Source organism: Ornithorhynchus anatinus, chromosome 20 (genome assembly GCF_004115215.2).
Source record: "Ornithorhynchus anatinus isolate Pmale09 chromosome 20, mOrnAna1.pri.v4, whole genome shotgun sequence".
Classification (NCBI taxonomy): domain Eukaryota; kingdom Metazoa; phylum Chordata; class Mammalia; order Monotremata; family Ornithorhynchidae; genus Ornithorhynchus; species Ornithorhynchus anatinus.
Window position 1 is genome coordinate 10,455,212 of NC_041747.1, and position 20,362 is coordinate 10,475,573.

The 20,362-nt window shown below is 47.2% G+C and overlaps 2 protein-coding genes and 1 long non-coding RNA gene across 7 annotated transcripts in view; 2 read left to right on the forward strand and 1 right to left on the reverse strand.

The window, feature by feature from the left end:
* ABHD13 (abhydrolase domain containing 13) overlaps positions 1–6,521 on the forward strand; it is a 161,309-nt gene extending 154,788 nt beyond the window's left edge. For 2 of the 4 annotated variants that reach the window (XM_016227650.3, XM_039914948.1), the window contains one exon: positions 5,343–6,521. In XM_016227650.3, coding sequence (XP_016083136.1) covers positions 5,343–6,389 — 1,047 coding nt within the window. In that variant the 3' untranslated portion in view covers positions 6,390–6,521. Of the gene's footprint in view, positions 1–120; positions 321–5,342 lie in introns of those variants that run through there. The other 2 variants (XM_003430832.5, XM_007668656.3) reach the window with 2 other exon arrangements.
* Positions 1–20,362, reverse strand: part of LOC103170471 — a 36,414-nt gene that overhangs the window by 5,461 nt on the left and 10,591 nt on the right. For both annotated transcript variants that reach the window (XR_003754013.1, XR_486199.3), the window contains exons 2-4: positions 15,824–15,957; positions 4,871–5,024; positions 1,527–1,680 (exon numbers count right to left, since the gene is read on the reverse strand). This is a non-coding gene — a long non-coding RNA (uncharacterized LOC103170471). The remainder of the gene's footprint in view (positions 1–1,526; positions 1,681–4,870; positions 5,025–15,823; positions 15,958–20,362) is intronic.
* The window catches only part of TNFSF13B (TNF superfamily member 13b), a 29,639-nt gene continuing 22,693 nt past the window's right edge, over positions 13,417–20,362 (forward strand). The window contains exons 1-2 of the mRNA XM_001514703.5: positions 13,417–14,118; positions 14,204–14,300. Coding sequence (XP_001514753.3) covers positions 13,705–14,118; positions 14,204–14,300 — 511 coding nt within the window. The 5' untranslated portion in view covers positions 13,417–13,704. The remainder of the gene's footprint in view (positions 14,119–14,203; positions 14,301–20,362) is intronic.

The window sequence follows — 20,362 nt, forward strand, 5'->3', positions numbered from 1 at the left end:
GTCAAGCGATAGCTATGGTCCTTGAACTTTCAGACCTGTGGTGAGAGCCTCCCAAGGCTGAAAGGCTGAGTTCAATTCTGTTCTAAATCAGTCCCGCCACCCCACAGATAATTTTTAGTTTTAATTCATCGGTGTCACCTAGAACCCGCCCTCCAAAGAACCGAGGAAGCCACAGAGAAAACTTTTAACCGGTGTCAGTAACTACTGTAAGTTGAGAGAAAAGGGGGAAAGGAATGGATAGGAAGGGAAAAGCAGCGATGGCAAAGAAGGCTGCGAAGAGGAGCGCCAAGCGAACAAGTGTCTGAGTCCGAGACCTTGAGGTATTTGATAATGATAGCTTGCATTTATAGAGTTCTTTTATCTTCCCAACATACTGAGGAGGTCGGGAGAGGGAGGTATTTATTATCCATCCCCAATTTAACAGGTATGGAAAGAGAAAGCTCCCAGTGGCTAAGTGATTGGTCTCTGGCTTTCAGGCCCTCCATCCACCTACTGCGCCAAGCTGCCCTCCCAAGTGGTAGCTTCTTGAAGTGCCATGGGTGGGATTTGTAGATTGTCATTCAGGCCAAGCCCTCCCCAGCCTCTCCCCTCCGCAGCATTTACCTCAGCACTGCACAGATGGCCTTCCTGAAGCGCTCCCTGACACACTGCTCCCTGCACCCCCCCCACTGAGGCCCCTGCATATCAAGAGCAAACTCCTCACAGTCGGTTTCAGGGGTCTCCACAAACTCTCATCGTATTACAGACCAGTCACTCCATCAGAGGTATTTATTGAGCACTTTCTGTGTGCAGAACACCATCCTAAGCGCTTAGCGCCAAACGACTAGATCCTGGCCTACAAGGAGCTCACAGTCTAGAGGGGGAGATGGACCTTCTACTCCCCGCAACCCACTGTGTTGGTTCCTCTGAAGCTATCTCAACTGTTCCTCACTTGAAAATATCCTTCCTCCATCCCCTCATTCACACCGTTCCCCCAGCCCACAGACTGCAGCCCTCCCGAAAGCCCACCTCTTCTGATAAGCCTTCCCTGATTCATTCCCAGCATCCCAACTGATCTAAGCCCATCAGTCAACCTTGGCATCTGGGTAATCATTTATACTTTACCTCACCATTTAGGTATATGCACTTGATCAGTTAATTTTACAGGCAGTCCTTTATTTTGATTACTCTGTAAACACTTGTGTCTTTTTCCTCCATTAAAGTAAACTCACTGTGGGCAGGAATCTCATCTACCAACTCTGTTCTACTCTCCCAGGAGCTCAGTGCTCTGCACACTGAGTGCTCGATAAATTTGATGGATTGATAGATTAAAGTGTAAGTTTCTTATGGACGGGGAATGCCATTGGCTTATTTTGTCCTCCCCAAGCACCTGTGTTGCATTGCTCTTTATTAGGTAATAGGGATGTATTCAGTGAAGAAAGGGCCCATATCCTGTCAAAACAAGGAGCTCCTCCCTTAGTATTTCATCCAGAAACCGAGGGATCTATGTTCTGGAACCCACAACGTTAAAAGAATGCACTTCTTACCATTAACTTTGTCCTAGTGATGACGCATTTGACCACAAGTGATCATCAGTAGCCCGGTGTTCTTTTTAATAATGTTGCAGTTCTTCGGTGGACTCTTCTTCATCTCGACCCATTTCTCATCTGGCCTTGAACTTGTATCGTGCCTGTGACAGTTCTGCCGGACAAGAAAATGAGCAAATGAATATATTTTTGTTCTGTTAGGTTTACAAAAGATAGTAAAAAAAAAAAAAAAAACCCAACAAAAAACTATGATCAACCAGGACAGGTAGGAGATCTGGTAACCTTAGCCCTGGGCCTGGCAGGAGAGGGAGTTTACAATGTCAGAGTCGTCACTGGGTGGTTAGGGAAGTCTGTGCAAGTTCACCTAATCAATCAATCATTCTCTTTTTATTTTAATTGTTTTTATAATTTGTTAAGCACCTACTATATGCCAGGCACTATTCTAAGCGCTGGGGTAGAGGCAAGCTAATTGATTTGGACAAAGTCCCTGTCTCACATGGGGTTCACAGTTTTCATCCTCATTTTACAGATGAGGGAAGTGATCGATCAGTCAATCAGTGGTATTTATTGAGCGCTTACTTTGTGCAGAGCGGTGTACTAAGCTTTTGGGAGAATACAACAAAATTAGCAGGCACGCTCCCTGCCTATAATGAATTTATAGTCTAGAGGCGACTGTAACAGGTTCAGAGAAGTGACTTCCCCAGGTCACAGAGCAGACAAATGGCAGAGCTGGGATTAGAACCCAGGTCCTCTGGCTCCCGGGCCTGTGCTCTGTCCATCGGTTGTATTTATTCATCAATCAGTGGTATTTAATGAGTGCTTACTCCAGCTTCTTCTAGGAAAATGGTTATTTTAGTTAACTAAAATAGAAGAGCCATATATACATATGTATATATGTGTGTTAAGCACTTACTAAGTGCCAGACACTGTACTGAGTAATGAAATATTAATGCTTCAGCATTCTATAACCTACTGTTGGTATTTTTTAAGCGCTTACTATGTGCAGAGCACTGTTCTAAGTGCTAGGGTAGATACAGGGTAATCAGGTTGTCCCACATGAGGCTCACAGTTAATCCCCATTTTACAGATGAGGTAACTGAGGCACAGAGAAGTTAAGTGGCAGAGCCGGGATTCGAACCCATGTCCGCTGATTCCCAAGCCCGGGCTCTTTCCAGTGAGCCATGCTGCTTACCAAAGTACTCTCACATTAGTTCATTTCAGTCCTCAGAACAACCCTATGAGGTAGGGAGAGAGGCAGGTATTATTATCCCCGGTTTACAGATGGGGAAACTGAGGTACAGGGAAATTAAGTGACTCGCCCATGGTCGTATGCCAGGTTGACAGCACGTTTTGGACTTGAACCCGGGTCCTCCGGCTTCTGGACCGACACTGTACCACTTCACCGTTTGCCGGTGTTTCCGAGATCAGGTTTGAATCTGTAGCCCTTGAGGGAATTTTGAAACTGAAAAGGCCCAAGGGGAGGATATTGTATGTCATCCCGGAAAAACTCTCAAGCCTCTTTCTAGTCCACCTGCAGTCAGAATCTTTTTCAGTAACTTAGAAATTTATCTAGAACTCAAGGGTGGTGGTTTTAAAATTGAAGTCTTGGGGTTTTTTTGGTTTCTTTTTTAGCAGTAAGTTCATTCGCTTTTCCACCAGCAGAGCCACAAAATGACCGGAATAGGCCCAAATTATTTTTTTTATTGGAAAGGAAAATATCTTTGTAAAGGAATTAAGTTGAAAAACATCAGGACTAAAATCTCTTGCCAAGGGTGTCTCTTTCTGGAGAAGTAGCATGGTGTAATGGATAGAGCCCGGGCTTGGGAGTCAGAAGTTCATGGGTTGTAATCTTAGCCCTGTCACCTGCCTGCTGTGTGACCTTGGGCAAGTCACTTCATTTTTCTGGGCCTCAGTTCCCTCATATGTGAAATGGGATTGAGACTGTGAGCCCTATGTGGGACAGGGACTGTGTCCAATCCGATTTGCTTGTATCCACCCAAGTGCTTAGTACGGTGCCTGGCTTAAGAAATACCATTATTATTTTTGGAGGAGAAACTTGATTTTTAGATCATTTGGCAGTGTAATTGGTATCTTAGTTGGGTGTGATTTGTGTTGAATTTCAATGCTCATCGTCACTTAGACGCTTAGGTGTAAGATTATTTTGTGATGGAAGGTTATGTGTGTAATGCCAGTTGAATTCTCTAGTCTTCCCCAAAAACATTCTAGAAAAGGATGCACTTAAGGCCACCTTGGAAATAGTTCTCAGTTTCTCAGTTTACCTGGTATCCTTCCCTCTTTCCCTTCCGGTGGCCTGCCCTTTGTCAAGCCTTGGAAAGGGACTGAGAATGGGTGCAGTTGTCCCTTCTACTGGGAGAGACCGAAGGATACGCTGGGAGTGGGATCAGGTCTGAGAAACTGAATCGTAGGAGCCGAGGCCAGCCCCATTTCACGTGAGATGGTCAGTTCCCCGCATCCAGTCTCTGCCCCTTGGAACTACGTTGTTGAAAGTGGGACCAGTCACAGCAAAACTCAGCTCTGCCACAGCCCCGGGTAAGGCAGTTATCACAGCGGAGCTCCAAGACTAGGAGGTTAATTGTGAGCTGATGTTTTCTATCTCTAATCCGCCCTATGCTGAGCCCGTCATTTGGAAAAAGAACAAGACTAAAAGCAGGCAGAGAAACGCTCTTGAGCCCGGGCTTCAGAGTCAGAGGACCCGGGTTCTGATCCCGGCTCGGCTGCTGGCCTGCTGGGTGACCTTGGGCGAGGCACTTTACTTCTGTGGGCCTCAGAGAACTCATCTGAAAAATGGGGAGTCAAGCCCTGTCCTCCCTCCGATACAGACTCTGAGCCCATTTGGGACAGGGACTGTGTCTGACCCGATTACCTGATTTCTGCCCCCAGTGCTTGGCACATAGTAAGTGCTTAGAAATAGCACAGTTAGCGTTATCGTCTTGTTGTTCACTGCAGTTCTAGGTGTCATAAGCAGATACTGGATATTCTCTGAAAGGAAGAGGAATCCAGAGCCCTTGCATATGAATTGGTTTATGAACTCTTCAGGCAGTCATTTTTTTCCTGTATCCTTTCTCCCAGCAGCTTTAACTACCTTTTCCCTCCTGCTTCCAGCTGTAATTAGTTATATCACACGTTGGCCTGTCTCTCCGATTAGATGGTAAGCTCCCCGGAGGAAATGATCATACCTTCTTGTCCTCTCCTAAGTATTCAGTACAAAAAAAAGTTCTGCATCTAGTAGGTTCTCAGTAAATTCTAATGAATGAGCTTATTTGATAAATACTGCAGGGGCAGTCTCTCAGAATACAGTGCAGTCTTAAAATGGAAGTGCTTACCTTTTAGGTGTCCAGAGGTGTCTTATGAAAGGGTGTAAGAGGAGGGGAACGTCTTCCTTTTCTGTTCGTAGAAATTCGTACGCTTGTTGACACCAGATGATTTTCCTCTCGCTTAAAATGTTCTCGTTCTGAGATTTTACTCCCAAGTAACATCCTACACGTGAACATAGATCAGTCGGAAGGTTTCATTATAAACAAATTCAGTATTCTCTGTTATTTTTAGGCATATTGTTGTAAAGACACCATAGGTCAGGGGAGTAAAATCTTATGTCATTAATCTTATGTCATTGTGTCATTAAGCCCTCTTAGAGCTTTCTGCCGTGTCACATTCCCCTTGATCGAGAGGCGATCGGGCACTCACCTGTTGGCCGCCCTTCGCGGGTTAAGATGGATTCTTAAGGGTACCGTCGGTCACGTAGAAGCGAATGGTCGGATTCGTGCTCATCCGTCTCCTCTGTTTTTCATTTTTTAGGATTCGTATGGACTGACGGTTCCGAGAGCCGCGATGGAAAAATCGTGGATGTTGTGGACCTTTGTGGAGAGATGGCTTCTAGCCTTAGCTTCCTGGTCGTGGGGCCTCTGCCGCATCTCCCTCTTGCCTCTGATCGTGACTTTCCATCTGTACGGAGGCATCACCTTACTCCTGTTGATATTCCTGTCCATCGTTGGCATCCTCTATAAGTTCCAGGACGTGCTGCTCTATTTCCCCGAACAGCCCTCTTCATCCCGCCTGTACGTCCCGATGCCCACGGGCATCCCGCACGAGAACATCTTCATCAGAACCAAAGACGGAGTGCTGCTCAACCTGATCTTGCTCCGCTTCACCGGAGACAACGCCCCGTACTCCCCCACCGTCATCTACTTCCACGGGAACGCGGGCAACGTCGGCCACCGGCTGCCCAACGCCCTGCTCATGCTGGTCAACCTGAAGGCGAACCTCCTCCTCGTCGACTACCGCGGGTACGGGAAGAGCGAAGGGGAAGCGAGCGAAGAAGGCCTCTACTTGGATTCGGAAGCCGTGCTGGACTACGCCATGACGCGGCCCGACCTCGACAAGACCAAAATCTTTCTCTTCGGCCGGTCCCTCGGGGGGGCGGTGGCCATCCATTTGGCTTCCGAGAACTCCCACCGGATTTCGGCCATAATGGTGGAGAACACGTTTCTCAGCATCCCGCACATGGCCAGTACTCTGTTTTCTTTCTTTCCCATGCGGTACCTCCCTCTGTGGTGCTACAAAAACAAATTCCTGTCCTACAGAAAAATCTCCCAGTGCAGAATGCCTTCCCTGTTCATCTCCGGGCTCTCTGACCAGTTGATCCCCCCGGTGATGATGAAGCAGCTCTACGAACTCTCCCCGTCTCGGACTAAGAGATTGGCCATCTTTCCGGACGGAACTCACAATGACACTTGGCAGTGCCAGGGTTATTTCACTGCCCTCGAACAGTTCATCAGAGAAGTCATAAAGAGCCACTCCCCCGAAGAGATGGCCAAAACGTCATCTAACGTAACGATCATATGAACTCGGGCTCTCCGTTAACTTGCACCGTCTCGAGTTGTGCAGAGTGGTAAAGAATGTCCCTTTTTTTCCCCGATGTGTATTCTGTCTGTATTTGCCTAAAAAGTTAAATTAAACTTTGAAAGATCTGTAATACTCCTCTCATGATCCGGAGAGTTTGTACGTTTGCAAAATTGGGATCCTTTGAACGATTTCCTACCTTTCGAGATGGGTACGTAGCCTCTTCTTTAGTTTATGGTGCCAATGCAGGGGATTCCGTTGGGGAGTTCTCTGTTACCCGGTGGTATAACCCAGGCTCCTCTTCTGACACTGGGTCTCGGGAAGGCTCTTGGCCACAGAAGGCATCGGGACAGTCATGGTTAGCGCGTTTCTTTCTGCCGCGGCACAGTTTAAGTATGAGATGCGTGATGGTGTTTTCTTATTCCCTGAATTATGCGGCGCGGGCATCGTTACCGTGCTCGGAGACGGTCACGGCCCTAACCGCACACCGGCCGATGCCCTGCCGTAGGTCAGGCGTGTCAGGATCATGGGGCCAGACGCGGCCCACGGAGGACAGCTGGCCCACGGCGAGCGAGGAGGCCGGAGGAGACACAGACAGACGGAGGACAGCTCTCCCTCTCCCCCGCCCACGTCTCCGCTCCAGACTAATTCCGCTGGGCGCCCGCGGCTGTGGGGAGCCCGCTGGCCATTCCTCTTCCCCCGGGCCAGAGACCCTGGCCGCGTAGCCTCCGGCAAAGGCATCCGCACCTCCGGTCCGGAAGGAGTCGGAAGGAGGAGAGGGTGGGAGGGAGTGGCTTGGGCTGGCCCCATGACGGGAGTCCCCCTCGCTAACACGCGATCTGCGACTCCTCGATAGAATTCTATTCCCCCAATTCATCGGTTGTGTTCGTGTCAGTAGTGATGCACTAGGCTGCTACCGATTTTTGCCAAGAACTAATAATCGGCATCTTTATGGCCTGCGTGTGAAAGTGGTACGGTTTAAGTGACCCACCCACAGGAATGAGTTGGACCAGCTTGTCCTAGACCCTCGCTTTATATATATATGTATTCGGGTCCGTTTGGCAAGAAGAATCATGCCGCCAAAATTCAGTGTGCCATCGACTCAACTCCGGGTAGTCTGGAGCTCCTCGGAAGTAAATTAGATCGTGTTTCTCTGGGCAGGGACAAATCCAGATTCTTGGCATGCAAAAATAAAAAGAGGCTTAGGATTTTACTGCAGCTTTTATTTACATTTATCTGAACTTCTTATAATTTATTGGCATGTACGATTTTGGCGGCAGAGAATTTTAGCTTTATGTAAGTTTAGATATGTGCACGCTAGCCAAAGCAAAGTTTTAATTTTTTTATAATTTGCACGCCATAATTTATTGATGAAATGTAGAAAAGGATTACGCCCTGCTCCATTTCAATCTGAGGAGGGGTTCTTTTTATCAGCACACCAAAGCTGGCAGTGCGGTGAGATTACTTTAAGTATGAGAAAAAAAAAGATTTGTTCAATCTAATGGGATGAAATCACCATTCTTCTGGTAAGTTTTATAGTTGGCCTGTTTCATTCCTCTACATAGGTTTTCTCAGATGCTACCGCAAAGCTTATTTCCACACTTGCTTGTGATAGTCGCTGTGTGGAAAATAGCACTTAGTCATTATCCTATTAAAGAAATAGAAGCTTTGTTTATATGTATATACAGAAATAGATTTAAGAAATAACTCATCCTTTATAAAACCTCTCCCTGTTATCACATTTTTATATTACCCATGGTACTCTGCCATAACTATTACAGATGAGCCATAGACATGGAAAGTTATTTGCATTCTAAGTGTACTGATGAAGGCTGTGGAATGGATTAGCATTGATTCAGGTTTTTGGGGGGTTTTCCATACCCAACCCTGATTTTCTCCCTTTCTCCTGATTTTCAAGATTCGAGGTGAAAAATCTGCAGCAGCCGTAGCACAAAAGATTTAATGGACCGTTAATAGTCATGACCTCGTTTCACCGAGTGCCAGGAATTCTGGCCAGATCATATTCTACTATAGTAAATTTCGTCTTAGAAAAGATTTAGAACCAATGAGGTAGAAACATGCATATTATAAGGAGAGTTAGGGAAAGTGTATTTCTGCAAAGGGCCTAGAATAGTAAACTGGGGAAAGAATCTGCATTAAACCGTAAAAAAGAGAATGCAATCTTATAGTACGTGGAGTGACAACCTGAATGATTGGTGAAAGAATTCCCCTGGGGAAAGCTGAGCGTTCAGAGTACGATGGTGATTGACCGTAATACTTGCTAACACAGTTCCTGGGTGGATCTCTTTAAAGACATTATGACCCGTGGGTAATATCCGTTTAAGGCATGCTTCACAACCACAAAACCTTGTAGAGACTCTATGAGTCTGTGCGCAGTAGAAGCAGTGGGGCCTAATGGGAAGAGCCAGGGCCTGGGAGTCAGAGCCCCCGGGTTCTAATTCCACTCCCCTAATCTGCTGTGTGACCTTGGGTAAATCACTTCGCTTCTCTGGGCCTCGGTAACCTCATCTCTAAAATGGAGAGTAAGACCGTGAGCCCCAGGTGGGACAGGGACTCTGTCCAACCTGATTAGAGCTTGACAAGCACCATTAAAAAAAAAAAAGTGGGGTGCCCTGATACTAGGGTCAGCATTCAACAAGTGTTTCCCTTTCTCCTCTGTCCCCCTCAAAAAAAAAAAAAAAAGGGTATTTGTTAAGCGCTCACCATGTGCCAGTCTCTGTACTAAGCACTGGGATAGATACAAGCTAATCGAGGTGGACACGGTCCCTCTCCCACATAGGACTCAACAGGCTTAATCCCCATTTTACAGAGGAGGCAACTGAGGCCCAGTGAAATGACTTGCCGGAGATCACACGGCAGACGTGTGGCAGAGCCGGGATTAGAAGCCAGGTCCTTCCGACTCCCGGGCCAGGGCTCTATCCAGTAGGCCACACTCCCCGTACTCGGTCACCAACTTGTCACCGGACCTCTCGCCGTCCTTCCCGACCTCATTTCTGTATTGGCTAGGAGATCTCGTCAGTTTCCGTGGGAACGCTGAGACCAGCTGAGACCTGCTCGAGGCTAGCTGCGGTTTGGGATTATTTGCACAGGTAGGTGGTTGTACTGTCTACCAATCTTGCGGGGTGGGAGTTGGGGGGGGATTTGCGTAAGCCTTGGCAAACGCTCTTCCCCCTTAACTGTGACTTCAAAATGCAGAGCCCTAAAGTATTAGTATTAAGTATAATCCTTGATTCTATTTAGTTGCCTTGATTCTATTTAGTTGCCATTGTTTTTACGAGATGTTCTTCCCCTTGACTCTATTTATTGCCATTGTCCTTGTCTGTCTGTCTCCCCCGATTAGACTGTGAGCCCGTCAAACGGCAGGGACTGTCTCTATCTGTTGCCGACTTGTTCATTCCAAGCACTTAGTACAGTGCTCTGCACATAGTGAGTGCTCAATAAATACTATTGAATGAATGAATGAATGAATTCTGGACATTCCCCTTTCACTTTAGGCCATCTGTCAGAATCGATGTGGATCCTGCACACGTGCTTTCTGAATTATGCAGTAGTGGTGCAGGTGTTTGCTGAGAGATTATTTCGGAAGCCATTACTAGCTGTCATTCCTAATAGACCGAAAGCATCTTAAAACAATCGAGTTGGTCCTTGAGTTTCATAGGTGATCACTGCAAGGAATATCACCTGCCTCCCTGTGATTAACAGTTTCCCTACCTCAGTTCTGTTTCCCTACCTGAGAATTGTCACACGTTCAAATGATTTCTTCTCTGTCTACGGTTTTAAGCTTATGTTGGGGGAAATAATCTTTTCGTCCTTTGCAGATCAGTGTTAATTTTATATAACTTATTATATCTTGCAAAGTCTATAAAGCCCCAAAATATTCAGTGATGATGGAGACTTTTTCTGGGTATTATTATTCTTTTTAACTGCAGCCCCTTCTGGTTAGTCACTAAAAGTGGAAAGAAGATCATAGGCCGCTTGTCAGAAATTAGGTCTTCTTTCTAGATCTTGGAGGGGGAGATATTCAGCCACAAGGAATTTGTGAAAAGGATAAACTCTCAAATGCAAAGTATGTCTTTGAGATTATCCAGTTTTCTTTCATAGCCCTCAGGTAAAATGGCATATGGCACAGCACAAACATCAGTTTTGAAATCTCCCCATTAAATGGGTAGACAGTGGGCAATGCATTTCTATTTAAGAATATACATCTCAGCCTCTCTTGGCTAATCAGAAGTGTCATGCATTCATATATATGGGAGATGAACAGAAACTGTTTTCCTACACATATGAGTGAAGCCATCTTTGGCTAAGTGACATGAATATACGCCACTTATATTCATAGTTTTTGAAAACACAAATTTTTAAAATATAAAGAGGTACTTTTTTTTTAAAGTGCCAAACTGTATTTATCCATATATATATGTATACATGCACATATGTGTACATATCTCTATATATCTTTATATAGAGATAGAGAGAGATATATATATAGATATATATGCGTGTGTGTGCACGCTCATATATATATGCCTATGTATATATCCAATTTGTGTGTATATGTATGTATATAATCTTGACATACAGAAATTACTGGTGTAAATTACTTGTGATATTTTAAGTAATTTGTAATACTAACAATTCACATCCATCAAACCTGAAAACAGACATGGATTCTCTTTATTAAGCCTCTCTGGGATGTAAACATGTTGATGTACCAAATTAAGAATGTAGCCATTAAATGGTCATTGTGCTGCGACCTTTATTTTATTTGAAATATTATCCATGCATTTTATGAATTAAATTTAAGTGTTGTAGTATATCTGGGCTAACCATGGCCATCTTAAGACATTTTACATTCTAGTTTTCTTATATAAATTTATTTTTTAAAACACTTTCTATTTTTCTGTATTGGCATATGCAATAAATTGATACATTAAGGAGTCCTTTTCCCTTGTTAATGTCTGATTATTTGTTTTTGATTCTGTGTCCCTATAACATCTTTGGCCCCAAAAAAATAAAATAAATCCAAATAATCTAAATACAGTTAAAGTGATTGAAAAGCACCTAGTCTTTTCTACCTCTACTCCTTTGCCAAAACCCCTAGCTGTGGGATTATTTTAATTTTGTTATTTTGTTAATGAAATGTACATCGCCTTAATTCTATTTATTTGCTATTGTTTTAATGAGATGTTCATCCCCTAGATTCTATTTATTGCTATTGTTCTTGTCTGTCCGTCTCCCCCGATGAGACTGTAAACCCGTCAAAGGGCAGGGACTGTCTCTGTTACCCATTTGTACATTCCAAGCGCTTAGTACAGTGCTCTGCACATAGTAAGCGCTCAATAAATACTATTGAATGAATGAATGAATTTTTCATCCAGACCTCTAGAATTCTCTTTTCTATGTGCATCACAGGTGTTTTTTTTAATCAAGGCAGCTAGAAAATACTACAACTTCCAGGAGTGGCTGTGTGGATTAAACATTTTTTTTCCTGATTCAGTGAAACAGGTAGACCCATTTTGACCTTCTCTGTCCAGTAAGGACCATGGTGAATGGGGGCTTTTAGGCAAAATAAGCACTTAGTACGGTGTTCTGCACACAAGAAGCGCTCAATAAATGCCCTGGCTTTATGGGCTCAGGCTTCCACCCCCTGCCCCTTTCTGCAGGGTCAGAGTGGGGGACTTAGAGAGGCATTGGAAGTTTTAGAGCACTCATACGAGCACTTGGAAACATATTTTTAACAGTACTGGTTAAGCGCTTACAATATGCCAAGCCCTGTACAGGGAACGCATCTGTACTATTATACTCTCCCAAGCACTTAGCACAGTGCTCTGCACACAGTGAGTACTCGATAAATACGACTGATCGACTGACTGACTCTGGGATAGATGCAAGATCATCAGGTCCCACGTGAGGTTCACAGTCTAAGTAGGAGGGAGGACAGGTATTGAATCATCATTTTGTAAATGAGGGAACCGGGACCCAGAGAAGTGAAGCGACTTGCCCAAGGTCACAGCAAACGAGCGGCAGAGCCGGGATTAGAACAGAGGTCCACAAAGTGATGCTGCTTGCCTGTTCTAATTGCTGGGATCCATACAAGGTAATCAGGTTAGACCCACATGGGGCTCGCAGTCTAAGTAGAAGGGAGAACCACTATTGACTCCCTGTTTTACAGAGGAGGAAACTGAGACCCAGAAGAGTGAAGCGACTCGCCCGTGGCCTCGCAGCAGGCAAGGGGCAGACCAGCCATTTGAACACCAATGCATAGGTCCTCTGACCCCCACGTCCCGGCCTTTTTCCCCTAGGTCATGCTGCTTCCACCATCAGGGTCCCAAACACTGTGCTTGGGGGAGTACAGTAGAGTAAGAGTAAGACACCCAGCCCCTGGCCTCAAGGAGCTGGACCCCATCGTCATAATAATAATCGTCGTATTTAAACGCTTGCTGTGTGCCAGGTACTGGGGTGGATACACGTAAACTGGGCTGGACGCTGTGCCTGTCCCACGTGGGGCTCTCCGTCTCGATCCCCATTTTACCGAGGAGGTAACTGAGGCCCAGAGAAGTGAAGCGACTTGCCCAAGGCCACACGGCAGATACGGGGCAGAGCCGCCATTAGAACCCGTGACCCTCCGACTCCCAGGCCCGTGCTCCATCCGCTGCGCCGGGCTGCTTCTCAGATGGCTGGGCCTTTTCCCATAAATCCTCTAGCACCGAATGTGCATCCTTAGAACACTCTTCCGTACCCTAAGTGTATTTAGATCTATTTCTTCATCTGGCTTCTGTAGAAATAAAGAGCCTCTCACTCAACAGATATTTGGAAAAAAAAAAACCCATTGCTAAATCACTCCTCCAAGCTAAACAACCGCAATTCACTTAACCTCCGCTGACCCCGCCATTAATCCCGCTCATCAATCCGGCCCGCATCTCCGACGAGCTCCCGAAATGGGGCCGAGCGGCCCCTTTCCCACCTGGGACGGTCGGAGAGGCTCTTCTCCTCCCGCGGGCCCCGCGGCCCGACCGTGACACGCCGATCCGAGCACGGGGTCGGGATCCCTCCCGTGGTGTCCCGACGCCTAGGAAGAGCAGAGATGGCACGGGGAGTCGTCTCTCAACAAAAAGTGAAAGTAAAATGAGGAAGGGGGATTGAGCAACCAGTCGGAGGAAAGAATGCCAGTAAATCCTGTCTGCATGGTAACGGCGGAGATGCAGAGGAGACGGGAGAGGAGAGTCGAGGAGAGCCCTGGACCCGGACTGCGACGTGCCCTGAGATGCCTTAGACCTCCCGGCCCCGCCGGTCTCAGATGAGAGGAAACGCTCGTTCCCAGGACTCTGGGTTTCAGAGGGCCAGCGGGCTGGCATGGGCGACGGCACCCACAGAGGAGCAGCCCGACCTTCCTCTCGGCCCTGAGGGGAGAGAAGAAATGAAAGCCAGGGGCGGCGTGCTCCTCCCCGCTGGGAAGATGCCCCCGGCGGCCCGCTCCCAGAGAGGAGGCCTCGTCTCCACCACCTTTCTGCTGACCTTCCTGTCCTCCTGCCTGGCGGTGGGGTCTCTCTACCAAGTCTTCACGCTGCAGGCTGAACTGGCCAGCCTCCGGGGCGAGCTGCGGGCTTACCGGGCCCGGGGCGAGTGGCCTCAGCCCCCGCAGAAGGGCAAGGGAGGCCCTCCGCCGGCCGCTCTGCGGGGGGCAGCTCCGGCCGGCGCCGGCAGACCCCAAGTGAGTCCCTGGCGTCTCAGCTCCCCACCCTGCCTCTCCGATCTCCGGCCCACGTGTCGCTCATCTGTGACTCTTCTCTCCACAGCACCTCTGGAGGCTCCCCGAGTCGGAAGAGAGCCACCCCAGTCCGAGCCAGAGAGAGAACCGTGTTAAGAGGGGTGCTAAGAACCCAGAGGAAACCGGTGAGTGGAAGGGAGCGCCTGAGGGACGGCTTGCCACCTGGGGGGTGTGGCTCAGGTTGCGGGGTGGGGGTCCCCTATCTTATATTTTAACATCTGTGGTCCCCTCTCCGCCCCCGACTAGATTGTAAACTCCTGGACGACAGGGTCCGTGACCGTCTCGTTTTGTACTCTTTTGAGCCCTCAGTCCAGTGCGCTGTGCGCTGCTCAATAGATCCCATTGAGTGATTCGTATTTATTGAGCGCTTGCCATGTGCAGCACGCTGTCCTAAATGTTTGGGAGAGTACACTATGACAGGGTTGAGAGACACGTTCCTTGCCCGCCACTTGTCTGCTGTGTGACCTTGGGCAAGTCACTTAACTTCTCCTTGCCTCCGTTCCCTCATCTATAAAATGAGGGTGAAGACTGTGAGCTCCATGTGGGACAACCTGGTTACCTTCTATCTACCCCAGTACTTGGCACATAGTAAGCACTTAACAAATACCAACATTATTATTATTATTATTATTACTGCCCACAGGGAGCTTACAGTCTCGAGAGGGTATTGGAGTTAGAGAAGAACATAGCGGATCAAAGATGAACCCCCAGCCCCAGGATGTAACATCTCTGTTTCTGTCTGTCTCTGTCTCTCTCATATATGATGCTAAGGACTGGTGGTGGTATCTGAGATGTGGCTCCATCCACAGATCTCAGGCATAAAGGCCTAGGGATGTTTTTGAATCAAGACTCTCCCCAACTACTTTTTGTCAATCAATCCCAAGTATTTAGTGAGCGCTTATTCTGGGCAGAGCACTGTGTTAAGCCCTGGAGAGAGTACAACAGAGTAGAAGTAGGCACGGTCCCCGTCATCAGGGAGTTTACAATTCAGTGGGGGGAGACGGACCCCATCACAGGTGGGATAAGCAACCAAATATAAAGATTAGTACTTCAGGGCTGTTTTCTGGGCTAGCTGAATATGTTGAGGTGACAATTTGGGTTTTCAGGGAGCTGCCCCAAGCACCCTAGATAATAACGAAGGTATTTAAGTGCTTACTATGTGACAGGCAATGTTCTCCCAACTAAATTCTGCCTTAGTAGGGAGAGTGCTTAGCTTCTGCTTGAAATGCACTGGGAAGCTTAGCTGCAGAGGTACTGACTGCTCTCTGCTCCCTGTCAGCTGGAGGGAGAAAGAACACAGAGAAAGGCAGAAGGGGGATTACAATCAACCACTGCCGATCCTGACATTGCCCTAGCAAGGGCGAAACAAAACGGGAAAGTATCTGTCGGGAAATTTTTGCAAACGGAAGAAAGATATCTGTGTCCTTTCTGACTCCAGCCGCCTTGGTCCCAGATACCTAATAGGGAAGGAGGGAACAGCTTCTTTCGCCTCAAATCGATGGCAGGCACTCAATCTGAGGCATCGTCCTTCCCTCCCCAGAGGACCACCTTTCCCCTACAGGCCTAAAATGCAGAATCCCCCCTCAGTCAGTCAATCGGTCGATCAAGTTTATCGAGCACTTACTGCGTCCTCCGGCTTCCTACCCACCTGAGAACAGGAAGTACGAAGTCGGCTCTTATCTCCTCTTTTCTGTCTTCGGCCTCTTCCCTTCTTCCTCTTCTTGCATCTCTTCGCAGTCTAGTCATCTCCTCTGTCTCGCATTTTGTACTAAACTGTCTTTCCTGAAACGAACACATTCCTGGGTCAGACATTTTACAGATAAAGGAACTGGGGCTCAGAGACGTTGAGCAATTTGTTAGAAGATAAACAAGCCAGTGTCCCAAGCCAGCTGTTGTCGTTCAAAAGTGTTCATTCATTCATTCACCATTCACTGTTTATTGAGTGTTTACTGTGTGCAGAGCACTGTACTAAGCGCTTGGGAAAATACAACGAAAAACAGTGACGTTCCCTGCCCACAGTGAGCTTACAGTCTGGAAGGGGAGACAGACATCAGTGCAGATTAATAAATTGACAGATATGTACATAAGTGCTGTGGGGCCGGAAGCCGGGGAAGAGCAAAGGGAGCAAGTCACGACGCGACAGAAGGGAGTGGGAGATGAGGAGAAGTGTCCTTGTTTCATACCAGCTCCTATCAATGGACCAGGATTGGGGGATCTGTGTTACCAACGAATCCCTCACACTACTGTGGTCTGTGCGTAGATTTGGCTTCAAAGGCAAAAGGCATACATGTAGCTCAAACATATACATATATTTATATTTGTATATGTATATGTGTACATATATACACACACCCACACGATAGTAAATCTGTAGAAGACAGAAAAAGCTATATCATTTATCATGAGCAGTTTTTAAAGGCCATAGCTTTTACTGCGTCATCTATGAATTTAGTGTGGTCTAGTGGAAGGAATATGAGCCTGGGAGTCAGAGCACCTGAGTTCAAATACTGGCTCCACTTCTTGTCTGCTGTGTGACTTTGGGAAAGTCACTTCACTTCTCTGGGCCTCAGTTCCCTCAGCTGTAAAATGGGGATTAAGACCATGAACCCCATGTGGGACAAGAATTGTGTCCAACCCTATTTGCTTGTATCCACCCCAGCACTTAGTACAGTGCCTGGTACGGAGTAAGTGCTTAACAAAAGCCACAGTTATTATTATCCTCCTTCCCCCATTCTGTGTACAACGCCGGGTCTTATCACAACCCCAGCCCCCCAACTCCTCCTGGATTTCCATTCCTGGACAAACTCTAGAACATCCACTGGGCTTCTTGGAGTCTGGAAATTTGACCCCAGTGAAAGTTTTCTGTTGAGTGGGAATGGAGTGTGTGTGTGTGTATGTTGTCCATTTATCTGTGTTTAAAACATCTTTTAAAAAAAATTGTAAAGAGCTACATTCCAGACACTGTACTAAGCACTGGGGTAGATGCCAGCTAATCAGGTTGGACACAGTCCCTGACCCACATAGGGCTCACAGTCTTAATCCCCATTTTACAGACGAGGGACCTGAGGCCCAGAGAAGTCAAGTGAATTACCCACGGTCACCCAGCAGACAAGTGGTGGGGCTGGGATAAGAACCTGGAACCCCTGACTCCCAGGCCCGTGCTCTAATCACTAGGCCACGCTGTTTCTCTTGGCACGACGCACGTTCGCTGTGACACTTCAAAGGGTTCCCCGTTCTTGCTTTCTCTTCCTGCTGGAAATCTCCACCCTCGTAAGGGGTGTCCCCTTAAGGTTCTCCCTTCTATTTCCCCAGCTCTCTAAGGGCCTAAAACAGCAGCAGCTGGCTTGCAGCGGAAGAGAAATTTCTAAGGGGTGGGGACGGGGCCAGGACTTCTCCCGGCCACGTGGGGGAGGGCAAGCTTGTTGCTTCCTCTCTAGCCTCCCGCCCCCAGACAGCCAGCTGGGCTCCCTCTGGCCACTTGACCCTTCGAGGCTCAGACATTTAACCGGCAGAACGAGAGGAAGGGTCTGTGGGAAGAGTGATGAATCATCTAAAACCTAAAGTCCGGTCGCTGGAAAGTTTTAATGATAGGCTTCCCCCCGAATGCCAGTCAACCGCCAACCGCTACCACTCGCACGAAAGCAGCACGAGAATTAGGACTGGGGTTAGGGTTGAGGGAGAGAGTCGATGGGTCTTGTTTAGGAATGGACTGTCAACACATGACCTCTAGGCATTGGCTTTTGCTGATTTCTATGTGGATCGGGTTACACGATGTCAACCATTCTGTAGCCCTGGTCCTTCCTTCCTTTTCCTGCACTCTTTATCCTTCTCTTCCATATCAATCAGTGGAATTTACTGAGCACTCACTGTGTGCGGAGCGCTAGACGAAGCACTAGGGTGAGTACACTATGACAGAATAGACATGTTCCCTGCCCACGATGGGCTTCCGGGAATCATCTTCAGGATTTCTCAAGCACCTTGGAACAAGACACTCTGCTGCTCACTGTTCTGAGGGTTCAGGACCAATAAGATCCAATCAGTCCCTGCACTGGTGTTCCCAATACACGGGTGCCTAGATTGGCAGTATCTGAAAAAGAGTTTCCGGCTCATCTATCGGTGGTCCTCAAGGAGGTTTCCCCTCTAGTAGCGATTGCTAGTTGTTGACTTTCCCAGTGGTGGTGTGTGCTGCTGAGGACCCAGCCAATGGTATTTATTGAGTGCTTACCATGAGCAGAGCACTTTACTAAGTGGTTGGGAAACTACAATACCATAGATTTGGCAGGCCCGTTCATTGCCCTCAAGGAGCTTTGGGTCTAATGATCTTGGGTTCTGCACCAATGACTAAACTGCCCTGATTTCTCTTCCCCTTACCCACCCCTCATCCCTCAGGGCAATAAGAGAATGTATCTGTTATATTCATTCATATTTATTGAACGCGTACTGTGTGCAGTAGTAAGTGCTTGGGAGAGTACGCTGTAACAATAAACGGACACATTCCCTGCCCATAACGAGCTCTGTATTCTCCCAAACGCTCAGTACAGTACTCTGTACTATAACCGGCTCACTACATCCATTCTCCCAACTGGCCATCTTACAGTGTGTGCCTCTGGGTACAGGGGGACAAGGAGAGAAAGAATGCGAATTGCTCAGCACAAAGTCACCACCACTGCGAAAACAACTCTGGGGCATGGCCCGTTATTATTATTAATAGTAATAACAACAATAATAATTAATAATAGGTGTGTTTAAGTGCACAGTATATGCCAAGCACTGTATTAAGTGCTGGGGTAGACATCAGATGATCAGGTCCCCCTTAGGCTCACTGTGGACAGAGAATGTGTCTGTTTACTATTATATTGTACTCTTCCAAGTGCTTAGTACAGTGCTTTGCCCATAGTAAGCACTCAATAAATACGACTGAATGAACGAATGAATGAATGAGGCTCATATTCCAAGGAGGAGGGAGAACAGGTAATGAATCCCCATTTTGCAGGGTTGAGAACCCAGGTCCTCTGACTCCCAGGCCTGTGCTCTTTCCACTAGGCCCCGCTGCTTCCCTAGTATCCTATTGACAGCAGAACATGCCTTTCCCCCTCCTGACATTTGAACGTAGGTCCCTCAAATGGTAAGGGGTCACTGAAGGTCCCCTCCTATATTTCCACCGACAAAATATGCAAGACCCTCACCCTTATGGATGCAGTCGCACCATCAGAAACATCCTCTCTGAACTGAAAAATGACTCTATAGCTAGTTGTTGGGGCAGGTGACAAAAATATGTGGGGAAAAAGTCTTGCTGGTCTGTGTTGTCTATGGGCCGTTACTTTTTTTCTTTAATGTTAAGTATTTACTATGTGCTAGGCACCATACTGAGCACTGGAATAGATGCAAGCTAATAGGTTGGTCACAGTTCATGGCCCGCATGGGGCTCATAGTCTTAATCCCCCTTTTACAGATGAGGTAACTGAGGCCCAGAGCAGTGAAAGTGATTTGCCCAAGGTCACACAGCCGGCTAGGGGCAGAGTCGGCATTAGAATCCAGGTCCTTCTGACTCCCAGGTCCTTCTGACTCCCTGCTTCTCCACTTTGAGGAGAAGGGAGAATACCATGGGGCATACAGAGTTATTCTTGAAAAGACCCAGCGATCACATGGAGATCAGAGATGCAGAGAGAAAAACTTCTCTTTGTGGTTGTCGTGTGGGGGCGGGCGGTAGACAACTTCCAAATGAGACTGAAAACAAAACTCATATACTTTACAAATGAATGAAAGTCTGCTCATTTGCCTCTAGATATTTCCTTTTTTGTTTTGTTGCGATTTCATCAGAAGTTCTCTTGTGAAATATTTTGAACCCAGATCAGAATTTAATTTTCCATGTAAGACAACTGATTATGAGAAACGATAGTGCACGCCTGTGGAATGCAGAGTGTCAGAGAGTCCAAAAGTCATCTCATATGAGGAGTAAACCTAGGCGAAGGAGTGGGGGATAGAAGCTTCGACTGGTTCACTGTCCTCCAAGAGGCCTTCCCTGACTAAGCCCTCATTTCCCCTATTTCCCCTCCCTTCTGCGTCACCTAAATACTTGGATCGGTAATAATGACAAGAATTATGGTATTTGTTAAGGACTGCCAAGCTCGGTTCCGAGCTCTGGGATAAATACAAGTTGGTCAGATCGGACACAGTCCCTGCACCA